Below are 17,853 nucleotides of genomic sequence, written 5' to 3' on the forward strand. Positions count from 1 at the left end.
GTTTATATCAGCTTACACGCTATTGTATTGATAAACTACCGCTAATCGTAGCTCAGAAAGTCTTAAGTCCAACAAGAGTTTTGCATGCAAGGTTCTTGCCCACAGAGGCTCGAAGGTCTTTTGTTTAGAACATCAGTGATTTACAGACTTATATAACTGACAGTGGCATTTTTAATACAGCTTCTTTTTGTTTAAATAAATAGTTTTTTTTTATATAAACTGGACACCGTGCAAGCCAAGATTCTACTATGTTGTCGGCTAGTGGTAACAAACCTCTTGCGCGGTTGGTCAGTTTTAATGAAATAAAGTACCTAGTTCATTTTAGCAAGAAATAAGATTGTTTAACATACATTATCCAATGTATGTATTTTGTTATTTTTTTATTTTTATAAATTTTATGTTATTGTTTTAGATTCAATTTACTGAAATTTTTATTTACAATATTGTTTTAGATTCAATTTACTGAAATTATGATATCCTATGATTGATAATAATTTTAAAAATATTGACTGAAAATTAATGCATCACAATTCGCTAGGTACATTAAGTAGTTGTTAATTAAAATTAAGCTTTAAAATAAATGTATCTTGAAACAATATTTTTATAAATCAGAAATTTACCAAAGAGCATTGTTCTTAAACATTTTGTATTGTTCTTATAATAAAATGCTTTAATATTTGATCTTTAATTTATTATGTACTGTTTTAACGTGATCATCCCACTTATTAATTGTCTGCCTCATGTTTTAAATGGTAAATTGATATAACTCGTACCTACTAACCAAAATATTATTAATTAACAAAATTTTGAGCACATACACATGAGTAATATCCACAAGGAATGAGCAAACGAAGCACATCACGAACGTTTCAATTAGTTAGATAACCAAAATAATATTTGCGTCACATCCCAGAAAAGGAAACCAACAATCATTCACAAAATTCTTTGAAAAATATCATCTTGGACAGATCATTCACCGGAGACACAACACACTGAGACGTCTAAAAATAAAATAGGAATCACGGCCGCCGAGAGAAGCGAACGAATTGTTACCATTTCATGCGGCATACGATCCGAGTGCCGTGAATACTTATAACGCGATAAAAACTTGTAATTTTGCTTCTAAATTATGAGTATAGAACGTAGGTCGTGTGTGAGTCCGGCTCCGCACGTCACTAAACGTTTGTTCGCAGTTATAGTGCTGCTAACCGGCCTGCTGTGCATGTTTGGAGGTAAGACTACTTTTTATTTACCAACAATCTAGTCACTGTCAAATACTATCATTTATATCGGCGCCAGCATTCGTTGCTGAACGGATGATCAACAATTGGATAATATTTGTCAGCAAATACTCTTCATACGATTTTTATTTTGGAAACCGAGCTGCATGCGGCCTGCGTATTTGTAAATAGACTTGCACACACGCGACGTATGTATATTCATTTTAAAGAAATACACACAGTTTTGTTATATTCATTTTCATGACGCGGAACAGGAACAATGAAGTCCTGCCTATATATGACGGCACCTAACCAGTCTGAGAACAAACACCTCTACCTATCTACCATTTAAAATAATTCGCTAATGAAGTAATGAAACATCTACCCACGTACGATACGTGACTAATGCACATATACATACTAGCTCTAAGCGACTAATTGGAATTTAGGAAACCTGCCCAATGATAACAATGAGAAAAAAACTGCTGTATTTATTATGTGCAGTGCAGCGTAAAATAACTAATATTTTGTTAGGTACTTTTAGATACATAGGTAGACTTCTGTTTTATATTTCTATTAAACAAAGGTACCTACCATAATGTAAATAGCGAGGTGAGGCCACTAAATCACTTATTATTATGTGGTGGTAGGTAGGTATTAGTAAAAAATAGTTACTTATTTCTTACCTTTCGTTTGTTTTTATGTGTCATTACTTAAGAATTTCCTTCTTGTTATCGAATGTGCTAGAACTAAACTCAGGCATAACAAACAAGCATACCTAGCTTTCAAATAACTATTTTTCATTGTCTATACTAATATTATAAAGTTGAAGACTTTGTATGTTTGTTTGTTTGAACGCGCTAATCTCAGGAACTACTGGTCCGATTTGAAAAAATATTTCAGTGTTAGATAGCCTATTTATCGAGGAAGGCTTTAAATCATCACGCTACGACCATTAGGAGCAGAGTACCAGTAAAAACTTACAAAAACGGGGATAATATTCACCCATCCTCTGTTACGTGACGCAAGCGAAGTTGCGCGAGTCAGCTAGTTAAGGATAAGTTGAGTGGAGTTGTTAAGAAGTTGTCAGCGGCAACTTAGAACGAACTATTAACACAAGGAGCATTCAAATAAAGAATATTAATAAAAAATAGGTTGGTCCATTAAAAGGTTTTGAGATAACATAGGCACTAATAGGCTGGTAGGTGTATAAAAAGCGAATTGAGAACTCTCTTTTCAGCTCGATTAAAATTTTGAATTAAATTAAATTTATTTATTTTTTTATTAAATTTTAAATTTTTTAAAATGATTTTGTTAACTGGTGGGTCGAACGTCGTGATCCCACGTTCGATTTACACATTTATTTTATTAAATTTTAATGATGAATAATTCAATGGGCATCTTTAATTCATAGTGCAACTATCTGAGATTAATTAAAAAAAAATACAGATGGTTTCATCTAATGTTTCATCCACAATTATGATTTTTACTAAACCCGGAATATGTACGAAGGTGCCCCAACTATGGGGTACCTTCGTACACTCTGGTGTACTTGCGAATAAAACGACAAATATAAATCAAAATACTTCTATAAGTCCTTGCATAACATCCTTTATTGCTGATTGCATAAATTCTTCACCTACAGCGTGTCCACGTGTCTTTTCTGGTTTATAAGTCCAGCCACGTTGCAGTGGAAAAAATAAATAAGTAGGTATTAAAATATAGGTATACGTACGAATATCGACTATAGCAAAACATAGGTAGAGAATAGCAATTAGCACGCTAATACACTAAATCGTTGCAACTTATCAGTTACATGGGTACAATTGTACGCGTTCAAATGTGCCCCATCTAGTTCTGTCCGAATGTACCCCACTAACCAAATAACAACAAAATATATCCTTTTTTAATATTAATAGAAAAAAGTTATAATAAAATGTAGGAAACGTATCTTGAGTATATTTTGCTAATTACTGAAATAATACTCTACACGAAAACTTATTTTATCTACTTAAACAAAAACCAAAACGTTGATAAAAAAATTACTCACCGAGCAAGAAAACACGTTTGTGCCTGTGACTTCACGCTCACTGGTGCAAATGGCGCGAAGCTACATTGGAGTGAAGATGGTACCGGGACTCACGCAAACATACAAAAGCAAGATCCTACGTTGTTTTATTCGAATATTATTTTGACTGTATGTATGTGCCCCGCGTACGAGGGGCAACGATCTTCCCCTATCTAGTTGTTTTTAAGTCCATTTTTTTTACAAACTGGTATAATACTGCCCTTGATCTTGCGCCTAAAATCAAAGTGGCAACCCTGTAACACTATTTCGGAAGTTACCGCAGAGCGCAGAGTACCTAACCCATTGGGCCATCGCCCATCATTATACCTAAGCATTACCACCCACTCGTATCACTAGCGACCATGTAAACTCGTGAAGTCATCAATTACATTCGCTAATTATTCCTTTTTCAGGATACCTACTAGGGCATATGGCGCGAAATATTGAACCAAAAAAAAGCAACGACATGTTGACATGGAATTTAACCGCAGTTGCAGACAGTTTGTATAAAAAGGCTAAAAGGATATCTCCGAAAGTGATCCATCATAACGATTCGGAAAAAGTTCAAAGCAAATTGTCTGATATATTTAACTGTACCCAGATCTGCGGAATACTCAATAAATATAACCTGGCCGACTACGTCAAGAATTCCATCAATTTCCAAGTGACGAAATTAATGAGATCTGTTTATAACGCGTCCTTGTATTTAGATAGTTTAAGCTGACATTAGAAATAGATTGCAGTTGTTAGAATAATTATGTTATAAATTCAATAAGTAGGTATGGACATTATAATTATTACTTTGTAAATAAGTAATTCTTGTACCTAGTTAACTAATAAATTACGCAGAAGTTTTCGGTGAAAGTAAAATAATAAAATTAAGGGCCTGTGAAAAATACTTGCCTATTTTATATAAATGTAACTTGCAATTTCTGATAAAATGTTGTGACTAAAATTCGAGTTAATATTCAAATATTTAATCAACAGAATAAATCGATTGTTTAAAGTGTCATGCTTTGAGTTGTTTTTTTTAAATAAAATTTTGCGTGCAAGACCTACATGAACCCTATTTTGAATTCTTGAAATAAATATTTTTTCTCTTACTTTACACATTTATGTACTTGAAGAAATATTATTAAGTAGTATATAAATTTACGACAGTAATTTTACAAGCTACAGAACAGTCAATATTATAACAATCAATTATTTCAAGAAACGGAACGTAAGTGTTATATTTTATCTGTGTGATTTGCTCATTTGCTGTTGCGTATCGAATATTTAACCAACCAATGAAATCACTTCTATATGTTTTTTTTTGCAAAGCGGGAAAAGTATCGACCAATCCGAGAAGTTATCTCAAGCGAACGATATTGAGCGTCATTACTCTAAGCGTCATCCCGGCCCGGGTTCCGGTCCGCCATTTTGAACGGAAAGTAGAATAGAAGCGGTGCGTAAAAAGTGCGCTAGTGAAGTTATAGATTTAATATTAGTGGAAATAAGTGATATCGTGTACAATGGTGCCGGTGAGTGAAAGATCTTTCGTTAATACGTGTATTTCGGTGAACGTGCGACCCGACGCTTACGAAATAACATATCGTTTCAGCAAACTAAGGTGTTCGTCGGCAGCCTGCCGCAGGGCTCTAAGCCGGAGGAGCTCCGCAAGCTATTCGAGCGCTTCGGCGTCGTGACAGAATGCGACATAATGAACCGCTGCGGGTTCGTGCACATGCAGACCGAGGACCAGGCGTCGGCGGCGATCCGCGCGCTAAATAACACGACGTTCAACGGCGGCGTCATATCGGTCGAGCGCGGTCGCATCAAGGAACGCGGGGCTCGCGGCGGCGGCGGCGGGCGCGGCGGCATGAGGGGCGGCATGCGCGGGGGCATGGAGCGGCGCGGCGGCGGGCCCATGCGCGGCGGAGCGCCACTGCGGGACGCGCCCTACGCCCGCGAGCGCCCCGCGCCGCACGCCCGCGGGCCGCCCGGAGCGCCCGTGCCGCTGGCGCCGCGCCCGCTGCCCTACGAGCGCGAGCGCGCGCCCCCGCCGGCCTACGACGAGCGCTACAACGGCTACGGCGGCGAGGACCGACGCGGCTTCGCGCTCATGGAGCGCGGCGCGCGGGACCCCTACGCCGCGCCGCTGCCCTACGTGCCCGACGAGCGGCGCTACGACGAGATGTCCATGTACGACGACCGGCGCGGCGCACCCATGTACGACGAGCGCGACCTGATGGACCGGCGCCCCGCCATGCCGCCCTACGAGCGAGCGCTGCCGCCGCGCCCCGCGCCCATGCCCAACGGTGACATGTTCAGCAGACGATCACCCATGTGAGTCTAAAATATTGCTCTCAGTAACACTCATCAAAACATATCCCTTAAATTCCATTACTGTGGCTATTTGACAATTAGGAACACATTTAAAACAAGAATTTACCCAATTGATTAATTTAGAGTACTTACTTAGATGTTATAAAGATTCATAACTGGTATATTGATACATTTTGTGTTCCGATACATAGTAAATCATCTGTTTCTCTTGGCTTTGCAAAGGTTGATCAAATTGATGAACTTGACAACTCTCAACTAACATATTCTTACTTAGAGTGGTAAGAACGTGTTAGTTAAAGTAATACAGTTTTTGATGGTAAAAATTTAAATTAGGTAATTTATTTTACCGACTGAATTTAAAGAGGTTTGATAGACTAGCACATGGTGTAACTCAAATAAACATGAGATAAGTAAACAGGCATGCAGCTTGTAATCATTGTCATACTAATACTGTGACTGTGTGAGGATGACTCAGAAATGACATTGCTTATGAAAACAGACATTTCAGAAGTCTCAAATAATTAAATTTTCTAAATAGTATATTGATGAAATGTTAAGAAGAAGGTAGATAGTAATGTTGTTATTGTGTTTCAGGAGAGGTGCAGCTGGTCCGGGAGGATACGACAGAGACCCATACGCCCAGCAGTACCCACCGATGGGACGGTAAGATCATTTACCCATGTTAGATACACCCTCCCCCACAGCTAGCGATGAGTACACAGTACAAGTTATTACAGCTCATATCCATATCCGTCATCATCAATTTATATATTTGTTGTTTTATTTCATTCTTAAAAATAATATTTATATATATTTTTCATATCAAATATCTTCAAACGATAGACTCATAATTATACCTGTCACCATAGTAAATTAATACTATTTTAAATGTGATAATAATGCCCAGCAGCTATTTGTTTGACAAGCAAAACTGTTGGTTTATTTTTACCTCAAAAAAAATATGGATTTGACATTCATCTATAATTTAACATGAAAAAAGAAGAGCCACTAACTTCCAGGTAAGGATGTGTGTATGCCATACCTACAGCACACCCACAGGGCACATTTTAAACGATAATTCATTGATCAGAATAGATGAAAGCAAATAAACTGTTTACTCTTCGTTAGCTGATATTATGACTCACACTTCAGTATCTCAGCAATAATAAAATCCTACCAAACTTGCGGAGAAAATTTATTTAATGTTTACTTGTAACTATCATGATTCAAACGTTGGCAAATACTTTCAATGCAGCTAATGTAATATTGGACTGATCAACTTAAGGTGATAACATTTTTGTTTTAATATAATTGTTGAGTGACGCTCGCCGCAGACCGCTGTGGCCGTTAGGTCGTTAACGTAACGTGCTGTGACGTTTGTGTAGCGGCGGCGGCGGCGCGGCGCGCGGTAGGGAGCTGGCGGGCATGGGCCCTCGCCGCTACTAGCCGGCCCACCGCAGCACTAGGCTAAGCGAGTAGTTATAACCACGTGACGAACAAACTGTACACGCCACTCGCCGCGTTACGTCGCGCAGCGGGCGCGCCGGTCCATAGACCGTAGCTTGTAAGTCCAGAACGAGTGAAATAGAATTATGTGAATCACTTTTTAATTGTAATAAATGAGAGATATATTGACGGAACGTTTTCATTTCACCCGCTGACAATTGACTACATGTTCCATGTAATATAAGATCGTAATAGATTTGTATAATTGATTGGATTGAGTTTCGCTAAATGATAAGTCTTAAGTATTAAGGAACATTGTTTAAGCTGTATATTTTTCTTTTTAGATTAAATACCTTAGAAGAAAATTTTTACTTTAATTACTTTTCCGGCACTAAAATCTTCATGCATGATACCCTAGAAACCTTGGCTTGGAATACTGCTTCTCCTTGGTTGCGGTACTTCTGTATAAACTTGTGGTTTTATTGCAGGATACCTATATGACGCGCGATCGCATATACTAATTATTCCAAAACTAAATTATGCGTCAGGCATTCATAAATGTGGCGGTGCGTTCGGTAATCTCGATTTATTCATTCAGTTAAAAATTTTACATCACAAGATCGTGAGACCCGATAGCGTAAATGTGACCCGTAATGAAACAAAATTATAATATAATAATCAGTAAAACCAAAATGTCGATCATATACTTGGTCGGAACGCACCCCAGCCTGTTTGCATACAATTGGCTTTAAAGTACGTGGATCACAGCTGTCTGTCGTATGTTGGCGAAGTTGAGCGACGCGTAGGGCACGAGGCCCTGCTCCGTACTACTTGTACATGTATCTAACGTTGTCGAGCGGCGACACACACAAGTGCGTGCGAGTCCTTTCAGATAGTTAGTTGCGGCATGCGATGCGAGCGTTACGGCGGCGATGCGTAGTCGATGCTAGAGCAACGGCGTTACGCTGTATACGTTAGGCGACATCGGCTGAAGAACCAGGATTGCGAAATATACAAATCGTAAGTACGGCTGAATAGAGCAACTCGTTGTGCGGCGCGTCTCGACATGCGCATTACAAACGATACGTTATTTTTTTGTAACAACGTCGCACTGTACTGTTTCATACTATTACCTCGTGCTCGTCTATCCGGATACCCTGACGGCCGATAATAATCTATGGTGACTGCTCTCAGAGCTAGTTATACTCAGCGTTTAAACCCTTAGTCACATCTTCAATGTCAATGCGCTAAAAAAGTCTAAATGAACTTCGACTTCGCTGCATTGAGTTTTACATTAATGTTTTAATAATGATGTATTCAACAGGAGTTGGACGCCCGGCTGAAGGAGCCGTACATGAGATCTATGGACCCTGGACTCGGGAAACGTGCGCTGAAAATGGGGAAAGCCACTTCTGCAATTATGGAGAAGTTAGGTGAACTCTTCCTAATATTAATAAATGATGTTAAATGTATTCCTTGTTTTAATTCTACTTCAATTTATACCTAGTATCAAATGTGAGTAAATAAAAACCCTGCAGAAAATATACGTAACCCTAAATTAAACGAATATGCAATATTTCTACATAGTCCATTGAAATGTTACAATTTGAGGGCCGAGTATTGCATTTCTTAGAGGACGCAATTTTATTTTTGGGACATGTAGGGGGGGTCAATAGAAGCTTAACTTGAAGTTTGTGGGGTCGCCACCCTTGTCCCCCGGCCGCCATCTTGGAAAAGGTGTGGAAACACTTTTTTCGCTATATCTTGGAAACTATGCGTCTTACAATAAAATTGTAAAGCATAATTTGTAGCAAATTATTTTGTCTACAAATATGTTTAATAACTTTTTGTCCTATATTAACAATTAAAGAAGTTATAAGCAAAATAGTGAATTTTTTTTTTACAAAAATTTTCTTTCCGAATCCGGTCTATTTCGGAGCGCTGTTACTGAGTTTCTAATTAATGAAATTAAAAAAAATATAGGGTAAAATTTTCCTCGCAAAATTCTCTACAAGATTCGTCTGAGTTAATTTTTTTTAATATATTCATATCAGCTTAGCCTTTTTTCCAAACTATGTTGGAGTCGGCTTCCAGTCTCACCAGATGCAGCTGAATACCAGTGTTTTACTTGGAGTGACTGCCTGTCTGACCTCCACAACCCATTTACCTGGGATATAAAACGATACCCCTCGTTAAGACTGGTTGTCAGACTTTCAAGCTTCTAAGTACTGTTAACGGCTGTCAAATATCTTCGAAAATGACAGCTGGGACCTACAATTTAAAGTGCCTTCCGAAATAGGGAGGAACTCGATATGTGTAAGATGGTCACCCATCCACCAAACAACCTCGGCAAGCGTAGCTTAACTTCAGAGACCCATCCGCGCGGCTGGCGCTAAAAAAAGTTATAGAGCAATAAAGAAAATAACTATAAAAAAAATTGCACTTTTTTGCTTATAACTTCTTTAATTGTTAATTTAGGACAAAAAGTTATGGAACATATTTGTAGACAAAATAATTTGCTACAAATTATGCTTTTAATTGCTTGCTTTTTGCGTCCTCTAATAAATGTAAATCTCATGTAACATTTCAATGGACTAACATAATTACTTAATGGCTGGCTTCATAAGTAGTCGACGCTCGTAGAGGGACTAACCTTTTCACCGCCAGAGTAATATTGAAAATCGGTGTTCCCCACGCCAAGCAATAAATTCCTTCGTTTATACCTACAAAATAATAGTCACGGGAAAAGTGTATATCGATAAAACTTCGATTAATTTTACGTGTTCTTATATTATGAGTAAAAATTGCATAAAAGTACCACAAAATTTTATTGAATTTCTCCCATGTGTCAACTTTACACTACTCAGTACTCATTACCCAAAAATAACAATGATATACACGAACAATTTGCATAAAAAAAGTACTTAATTCAAATATTTTATTCAAAAAGTCACAGCACTAATCCCAGTTGTGACGACACCTTTTGACGTTAAGAAACGCCACTGGCGTGGTCAGCGCTGCGATTTCAAATTTTGCCGCCTTATATTAGAGATGTACCGTAAAACGGGGTGAATAGAAACAATTTTCAACTTTGTCCTAAAAATTTGTAGCGAATAACTTGTTATTTTTATTGTCAGGTTGTTTTATATCATGTCCGGCGCCATGAAGAAAGAGTTAAAACCATATTTGTCCAAAAATATGCATAGTTTTACGATATTTCATTAAAAAAATGGTCAATTTCTATTCACCCAGCGATAGGGGTGAATCGAAACAACCAAAGGGGTGAATGGAAAAATTGTGTTTTAAAACGTTTTTTCAGTTAACAATATTGTATCTTTATAGATAAATATACACCTAAAGAGATAAACACTCCAAACAACTCATTAGAAAAGAAATTCCACTTTAAAACCAAAGTTTTGAAAAAAATGTATGGACCATTAAGGCATTCGAGGACGGTTGACTTTGAAGCAATTTTTTGGGTATAAATATCAATTTAAACATTTAAACAATTATGACACCGCAGAGAAGTAATATCGACGTGTAATCATTTCAAATTTGAACAAAATTCTTAAACGAGGAGTACTCAAACATTGGGCTTGAAAACTTTCCTGATTTTTTTTCTATTCACCCCGCGAATTCTATTCACCCCGTTTTACGGTACCAGTGTGGCAAGTCGGAGTGAAGTATAATATATCGTTACGTTTAATCATTCATCTGAATACGTTAAATTATAATCAATACTCAATTTTGCACAATTGTTTCGTACTCGTATAAAAACGCATCAATATCTGTTGCGTAGTTTTAAAGATTTAAGCATACAAATATACTATGTAGTGATAACATATTTCTAATATTGAATAACGACAAAAGTAGTAACTATACCTAAAAGGTACAATAAACATAGATAGTACGTATTGGCATGATAACTGTGTTTTTTTGTTAGTCCTACAACATTAATAATACCTTTATTGTTTGTTTAATGTATTCAAACAATAACTTACCTCTAAATCGTCACTCCTTAAAGATTCTGCTTCAGAATATGTAACATCATCTTCTACACCTTCTAACACTCTCAACAGCTCTTCTGTCGTCATTTGACTTGAAGACATTTTTGTGGCGCAGATGGTGTACGAAAAATTTATTATACACAAGAATTTATGTACCTATTATTAATAACGTATTGCAACAACACTACGAGTGTCCAGCAGCGCGGGTGACGTCAGAGCGCGCCGTCTGATTCCGTCAGTGGCGTACGAAGCACTGTAAGGGATTCCGCTAATAGAGATGCGCGAGAGTTGCCACAAAATGATCGATTTGCACTTATTTAGTCATGAGTTTATCACTAGATATGGTAGTTTTATTACATATTTAGGTTTGTATTGAATCTAATTTAAAACATATCAGACAAAAATTTTTTTTTTCAGAAAGGAGTGAAGTATTTCAATTTGTTTTCGAAATATTGCATAAAGTGTTTAGATTGTAGTCCTTTTCCTTGCACATCACTAGTTGACGCGTCTTCACGTCTGTGGCGTGGATTTGCGGGCTAAATTTATACATTTTGCATGATGATTTACTTTGTTTTTTTTTCAGGTACAACTGTCTAATTATTATATGTCTTTGTGTAATAATGTAATAAATATGTTTAGGTAATAATAACAGGAGAAAGAAAACACTTGAAACGTATTGTTGTATGTTTATTTTGAACTATAAAAAAGTGATATTTTTGACGTGCTATCACGTCGATGGCGTCGTGAGCGATTTTCAATTTTACGTCTCTTAACGTCCGTGGCGGTGAAAAGGTTAGAATAGTCGCGTTGACCACTCATTGATTGATTCCAATAGGCAGTTATTTGATCCGTTGTGGGCCGTCTTAGCCCTTACTTGATACGCCAAATTCATTTTAGCGGCCCATTATTTACCCCCGTTTTCCTAGTACATTTAGCGGTAGTTCTATTCGATAGCGTTTTTTTTCTTTAAGGGTTTTAGCGCCATTGAATATATAAACTACCGGTAAATGTCCCTCAGAAACCGGGGGTTAGTTAACGACACGCGCAGTTAGGGCCCTGGTGTCAGGAAGGCAAGGGTCGGCCGCTATTATTTTGCCAAAAATAACGGCCTGCTAACGCACTGGATAGCGACGATGCGAGTGTATCAGTGAAGGATTACAACCACATAAACAAAACAAATACAGAAAAAAACAATTTATTTCTAGTTTTACATTAGGTTTATCCAATTAACATTAAAATAAAACTCGTACCAATGTTTTTACAAAATTATTTATTTTAATTAAGTTCTACATTTAAATATTATTTACAGTTTGAGATCCCGTGGATCGTGTCACACGATTCTTAAAGTTTGACTCCCGGTCTTATCATGTCTTTGCAACCTTGTCGCTCACCAACTGGTTAATTCCTTTTACTATAACTACACAAATATTAAAAAAAAAAACAATCATCTATGCCAATAATGGAATAAAACTGGAGTATTCTGGACAAAAACTGGAATTCTGTGAGTAATAAAGACCAATAATACGATTTAGTCTGCATACGGTTGTATGTGAGAAAATAAAATAAATTCAAACACCCAATTCTAGTGCATTTCATAACATTACACTAATTTCATAACAACTGTAAACCATTTACAAATAATAATCGTCGAATATGTCTAGTTGCGTAATGTCACAGTGTAAAGGGAATCAGTAGGCGTTTACCAATGCGGATGGTTGAGCGATATATTGCAGTAGGCATGTCTGACGCGGGCGCCAAAGAGCACGGACTAGTGGTTGTCCATATACTGTAGCTCGGAGAGGAGCAGGACCGTGTTGGGCAACGGTCGCGGCTGCGGCGACAGAATTGTCAGCATCTGCCGCTCCATGTCCACCGCCGTTCTGTCAAGTATATATAAAACTATAAATTACACTTATAGATAAAAAAATAATTAAAGCAGATTAACTCGAAAATAACTCAATGCAAAAAATAAGTAACTTATTGTATTTAATACTTTACATAACGAGGCGTCACGAGACGTTCATAAAAAACTAGTATTTGCAAGACTAACCCCTGGTTTTTTAGGTACATTCAGCGGTAGTTTATCTATTCAATACTGTCAAAACTCAAAAAATAACGCTATTGAATAGATAAACTACCGCTAAATGTACTTCAAAACCGGGGGTAAACGGTCTTCACTCGGCGAGTTCAGTTCTATCAGGTTCCTGGTGATCTTGTAGTTTAGAATATAAGTAAGAATGAACTTCACCGGCCAATATCTTCATCAAAAGCAAATCTGACTATACTATACTTTGGCTATAGTACAGTCAGATTTGCCCCGACTACACAAATGTCAAGTCAAAGTCAATAGCTTATGCGGCCGTTTTAGATATGCATGAACAGAACCGGTCGTAAGTGTTGCGACACAAGAAGTGACAAGAGCACACTCACACGCACACGAAGCCGGCGAGGTTGGAGTGCAGCACGTGGTCGTCGGGCCCGGCCGCGAAGCTCACGGCCAGCAGGCGGTGCTGCAGCGCGGCGGAGGGCCACACGGCCACCAGCTTGGTGAGCGCGTCCTCGGCGCGCATGCCCAGCGGCAGGCACGAGTCGGGCAGCGACGCCGCGCCCACCTGCACCCACCGCACTCATAACACTCACGATAACATTTTTAGCACTGCTATTGCTAAAAAATCAAATATTCTAAGTCACACAGCTACTTGTCGCACAAATAATATTGCTCAGTGTGAGAATCGAACCCACGACCTCCCGACGCTATGGTAGTGGCGTGGCGACCATTTTAACCACTGTTCCACGGAAATCGTCTAAATTTCAAATTTCTTTGTTAAAAGTCTTTAATTTTAGTTTTTATTAAAAAGTAAAAGCTGATTAATTTATCACAAAATATTAGTGAAAAGACAAAAAGTGAACAATGTAACGCAGTCGGTAGGATTCGAACCTACGCTCCCAGAGGGAATCTGATTTCTAGTCAGACGCCTTAACCGCTCGGCCACGACTGCTTACAAACTTGATTCCAAACAATCAATGTTGTTCGGTATTTTATTTAAAATGAACAAGTCTGGATGTAATTACGTTATTTTCGACTAGCATACATATTGTAGGCATGTATAGCATCACACGTGTTACAACAAAAGATGCAGGTATGTACGCCACGCCATTGACAATGTAAGTACCATGTTATATGAGTAAGCATATTGCAATATACTAGGCTCGTGATCGAACTAAGAGTTACTATTCTACCTCTGATAGTTGAAAAGAGCTAACATTTTTGTCGAAATTGCGGAACTAGGCGCACCTCCCTATATTTTTCGTCGTTTATGTCGCTCCGGTACAGACTAAGCTTAGCAAAATAAACCGCTTTTGTATGCGTTTTTAGAGTTTTTGTTTTCGTTCTCCGTTACTACGTCATGTTAGATTCGTCTTTTCATCTATCGAGGGCAGAATTGAAGAATATTCTAATAGAAATTAGAAAAACGCAGTAGCATTCCTGGCCCGGAAATGGAACCCGAGGCGTCGTGATCATCAGTTAATTAATCTACTGCTCAGATTAGAGAGTTATATTATAAACTTTTAAAGAGATATGTAATGATAAATAACCTTGTATATCTTGAGATCAGTGAACTTGACGTCGAAGGAGTGCGGGTAGTAGGGGGTTCGCTTCCCGTAGAAGTACTCTCTGATACGCGCGTCCCGTGTCTCCGCGCGCTGAGAGCTGCTGCGTTCTACCACCTGAAGATGGTAATTTAATAAAAATAATTTTATTATAACCGGCTAACAGCGCAGGACATTACACTACTGGTATTCATTTGTAATTGTACGATATTCAGGGATCTCTAAGCTTTCCTTCGATCCGAACAGGCAGGTGTGGATACAGTATTAGATACGAACACTACGTTATTTTATATATTTTATTCCTGAGAAAAAAAAGGAACGTCTGTTGGCCTTGGGACCTTGCTCTATTAGGCTTGCAACACATATTCGGTTCGGCAATACTATCGAACAAGAAAACCGGCTCCACTCACTTGTTCGGTTTGTGTCGATCGGGTTCATCTACACATATTCGGTTTTGCCGAATGCCGAACTGAATATGTGTGTATTTTATTATGTACAGCTAGAGCTAGATGTACATAAAAAAATGTATTGTTGTACTTACACCACCGCTTTTGGGTAAATATACGACTTTGACAAACTTTGGCATGTCTCTCTTCAACTCATTGTAAAGTCTCTCGTTGTCCAACACTAATATGACGTCCACCTGGAATCAACACCATTCACTTTTATTACAAGTATTGTTACCATACATATCACTGTATAAATAAGTAAATATCATCGGTCAACTCACACACGGTCATTTGATTCCATACTTATATACTTCTAAATACATACTTATATAGCTAAATTGACAACCAGGCTCAAAACAGATACTCCTGATACTCCTGCTCATCACATAAATATTTGACCATTAATTACCGCAGTACTTTGTTTTCCTACAGTTAAATTATCAATATTTTATAATCGATCAACGCTTAAATTATTACAATTGCTCATGTGTAAAGTCGTGGTTTGAAAAATATCACATTATTCTTGTAAAAAGACGATATTTCGTATAGCTTAACGAATTTAGCAATACTAATAAAGTGACATTTTGCTTTAAATGAGGTTTTTAATTATTATATTAGTTATAGCGTTACCTCGAAGGCTTGTGCGGCGTGAGTGAGCATCTTGTAGCCGGCACCTTTGATCCACCCACAGGTGTTGATTATCACTCCCGAGGTAGAAGCTGCAACCACAAAATCAAAACATTTAATCCATTTCCATACCACTGCTGGGCAATGGTCCCCTCACGGAATGAGGGAGCGACCAAGTGCAGGTTGAGAAATTAGTAATTAAATATGCCATACTGTCCAGTAGCGAAGCAGTGAGTGCTTTACAAAAGGCTCAAGTTCAATTCCCAGGTCAGGGCAGAAACTAGTTCGAATATCATTTAAAAATAACAAACAGCACTTTGTCTGACCTAGGAAACAAATCCATGATTTCGTGATACACTACCGCTCAGAACAGAGAACCGATTATTTAATAGTTAATGTGTAACCTTCACCTTTCTTATTATTTTCGCATCTCTCGGCGATGACTTCAGCTAGTCGGGACACTATAGTGTTGTAAAGCTCGAGGTTCTCCGAGGGACTGCTGTGTCCGTAGTGGTACACCAGTGGAGCCTGCTGACTGAAACCTTCTTCTATCGATGCTGGTCGTTCTACCAGTAATGCACCTGTAAGCACAAATTTGACTTATCTTATTAATATTATAAATACGAAAAATGTTCTGATAGTTGTTACTTGAAGCCAAAACGACTGAACGAATTTTGAAGATGTTTTGTACACAGATAGTTTATAACCTGGATAAGCATAATATAAGATACTTTTTACCCGGGGAAATATTTTACATGGATCTACTTGCACGCAGAATCAATTTTAGTAAATTTTTGGACTTGCATACTTATAATTTTAAAAAAATACATGAGTAAGGCTGATTAATTATTCTTTCATCTTTTTGTCCAAGCAGAAGGTATATACAAGCAATGCAAGATTAATTACAGCTTCAGAACCACACAGCAGACCTAAGTAAAGTCTCTCACCAATAGTGCCAGGTACACTAATTTGCCCCTGTCCTACGTCAAGGTCCACAAATATAGGCCTGCGTCCCATTCTCACAGCATAATTGAGCAGGATCCTAGTCAATGTGGACTTGCCGACGTCTCCCGGGCCCACTATCATGGTGACAGGCCCCCGGGTGGACTCTTGCTCTGCCGCTACTCTCTGCTGTTCGAGAGCAGCATGGACGTTCAGATATACTACCTGGAATTTGGATAGTTCAAAATATATCTCTTAGTTTAAGACATCAGCTTCAGAAATAGTTGAAGAATGAGTTATTATCAAGACAGATGTAATGTAATATTTTTTGTCTTTACAAAGTCGATTACTTTAAATAATGTAACAGATATGTGTTGTATTGATTTACATGACTTAAAATACCTATTTCACAATTTATTGCAATTAGAATGAATCATTCTGGTGAAATTCCCATTAACTCCTTAAAGATTTGTTACATTATTATATTTTAATGTTTCCATAAGTGAAATCATCAGCCTAGGATCAGTAAAGCCAAGTAATTAAGTATTTAATCACAAATCGAATGCATAGTATTACTCACCATAGGTGTTTCTTTTGCCACATAACTAACTTCAGTCTTGCCTTTCAGTTCCACAGTGCATCCGTGCCATGTAAACACAGCCACTTTGGCGCCCGTATGAAACTCATAGGGCTTGCCTTTCACAAGTTCAGTGCCGAACAACTCCGCATAACCACTCTTGACCTAAAAACAAAACAAAAACTTAACCTAACATATGGACTCCAAAACATTTAAGATGCCGATCAAAGCATACAAACATACTACTATCAATCGAATCGGCTTAATAATGAGACCAAGTAGTCTTAAATACCTCTAGCACGACTTTTTCATTCTTCGATTCAACCTCAAATCTGAGTTCAGAATCAGGGTCTAGTTTAAACTCTTGCAGCTGTACTTCAGTCATTTTGAGTTATGTTCGTTCTAACGCGTTTATCTTTCCTTCAACCCGTCCAGGCTATATTATGGTGTACTCGGATTATATTTTTCCTCAGTAATTGTTTCGAATTGTCGTAAAATTGTACCTACAGTACGTAGGTACAACTAAATGAATTTCAAAACAAAACCCAATTAACGATATATTTAGCATGAAATGAAC

The 17,853-nt window shown here is 37.9% G+C and overlaps 3 protein-coding genes and 1 non-coding gene across 6 annotated transcripts; 2 read left to right on the forward strand and 2 right to left on the reverse strand.

Moving 5' to 3' along the window:
* Positions 1 to 803: 803 nt before the first annotated feature.
* Positions 804 to 4,316, forward strand: LOC142981320 (uncharacterized). Its single transcript, XM_076127149.1, has 2 exons — positions 804 to 1,232; positions 3,702 to 4,316. The coding sequence occupies exons 1-2, from the start codon at positions 1,130 to 1,132 to the stop codon at positions 4,010 to 4,012; spliced, it is 414 nt and encodes a 137-aa protein (XP_075983264.1). The 5' UTR covers positions 804 to 1,129; the 3' UTR covers positions 4,013 to 4,316.
* A 300-nt stretch (positions 4,317 to 4,616) lies between these two features.
* Positions 4,617 to 8,534, forward strand: LOC142981318 (uncharacterized). 3 transcript variants are annotated; one of them, XM_076127147.1, is made up of 4 exons: positions 4,617 to 4,811; positions 4,892 to 5,616; positions 6,211 to 6,279; positions 8,387 to 8,534. In XM_076127147.1, the coding sequence occupies exons 1-4, from the start codon at positions 4,803 to 4,805 to the stop codon at positions 8,403 to 8,405; spliced, it is 822 nt and encodes a 273-aa protein (XP_075983262.1). In that variant the 5' UTR covers positions 4,617 to 4,802; the 3' UTR covers positions 8,406 to 8,534. The 3 variants fall into 3 exon arrangements, with proteins under 3 accessions (XP_075983262.1, XP_075983263.1, XP_075983261.1); XM_076127148.1 differs by lacking the exon at positions 8,387 to 8,534 and adding an exon at positions 6,872 to 6,890; XM_076127146.1 differs by lacking the exon at positions 8,387 to 8,534 and adding an exon at positions 7,002 to 7,251 and having other exon boundaries at positions 4,624 to 4,811.
* A 3,786-nt stretch (positions 8,535 to 12,320) lies between these two features.
* cbc (protein CLP1 homolog) lies at positions 12,321 to 17,832 on the reverse strand. The gene is made up of 9 exons (XM_076126793.1): positions 17,569 to 17,832; positions 17,280 to 17,441; positions 16,705 to 16,924; positions 16,168 to 16,338; positions 15,761 to 15,849; positions 15,223 to 15,324; positions 14,667 to 14,798; positions 13,500 to 13,681; positions 12,321 to 12,949 (listed from the first exon to the last, which is right to left on the reverse strand). The coding sequence occupies exons 1-9, from the start codon at positions 17,659 to 17,661 to the stop codon at positions 12,838 to 12,840; spliced, it is 1,263 nt and encodes a 420-aa protein (XP_075982908.1). The 5' UTR covers positions 17,662 to 17,832; the 3' UTR covers positions 12,321 to 12,837.
* On the reverse strand, positions 13,987 to 14,068 carry TRNAS-AGA (transfer RNA serine (anticodon AGA)). The gene has a single exon. It is a non-coding gene; the product is annotated as a tRNA-Ser (tRNA).
* Positions 17,833 to 17,853: the final 21 nt, after the last annotated feature.

This window comes from Anticarsia gemmatalis, chromosome 19 (genome assembly GCF_050436995.1).
Source record: "Anticarsia gemmatalis isolate Benzon Research Colony breed Stoneville strain chromosome 19, ilAntGemm2 primary, whole genome shotgun sequence".
In the NCBI taxonomy this organism is placed as follows: Eukaryota; Metazoa; Arthropoda; class Insecta; order Lepidoptera; family Erebidae; genus Anticarsia; species Anticarsia gemmatalis.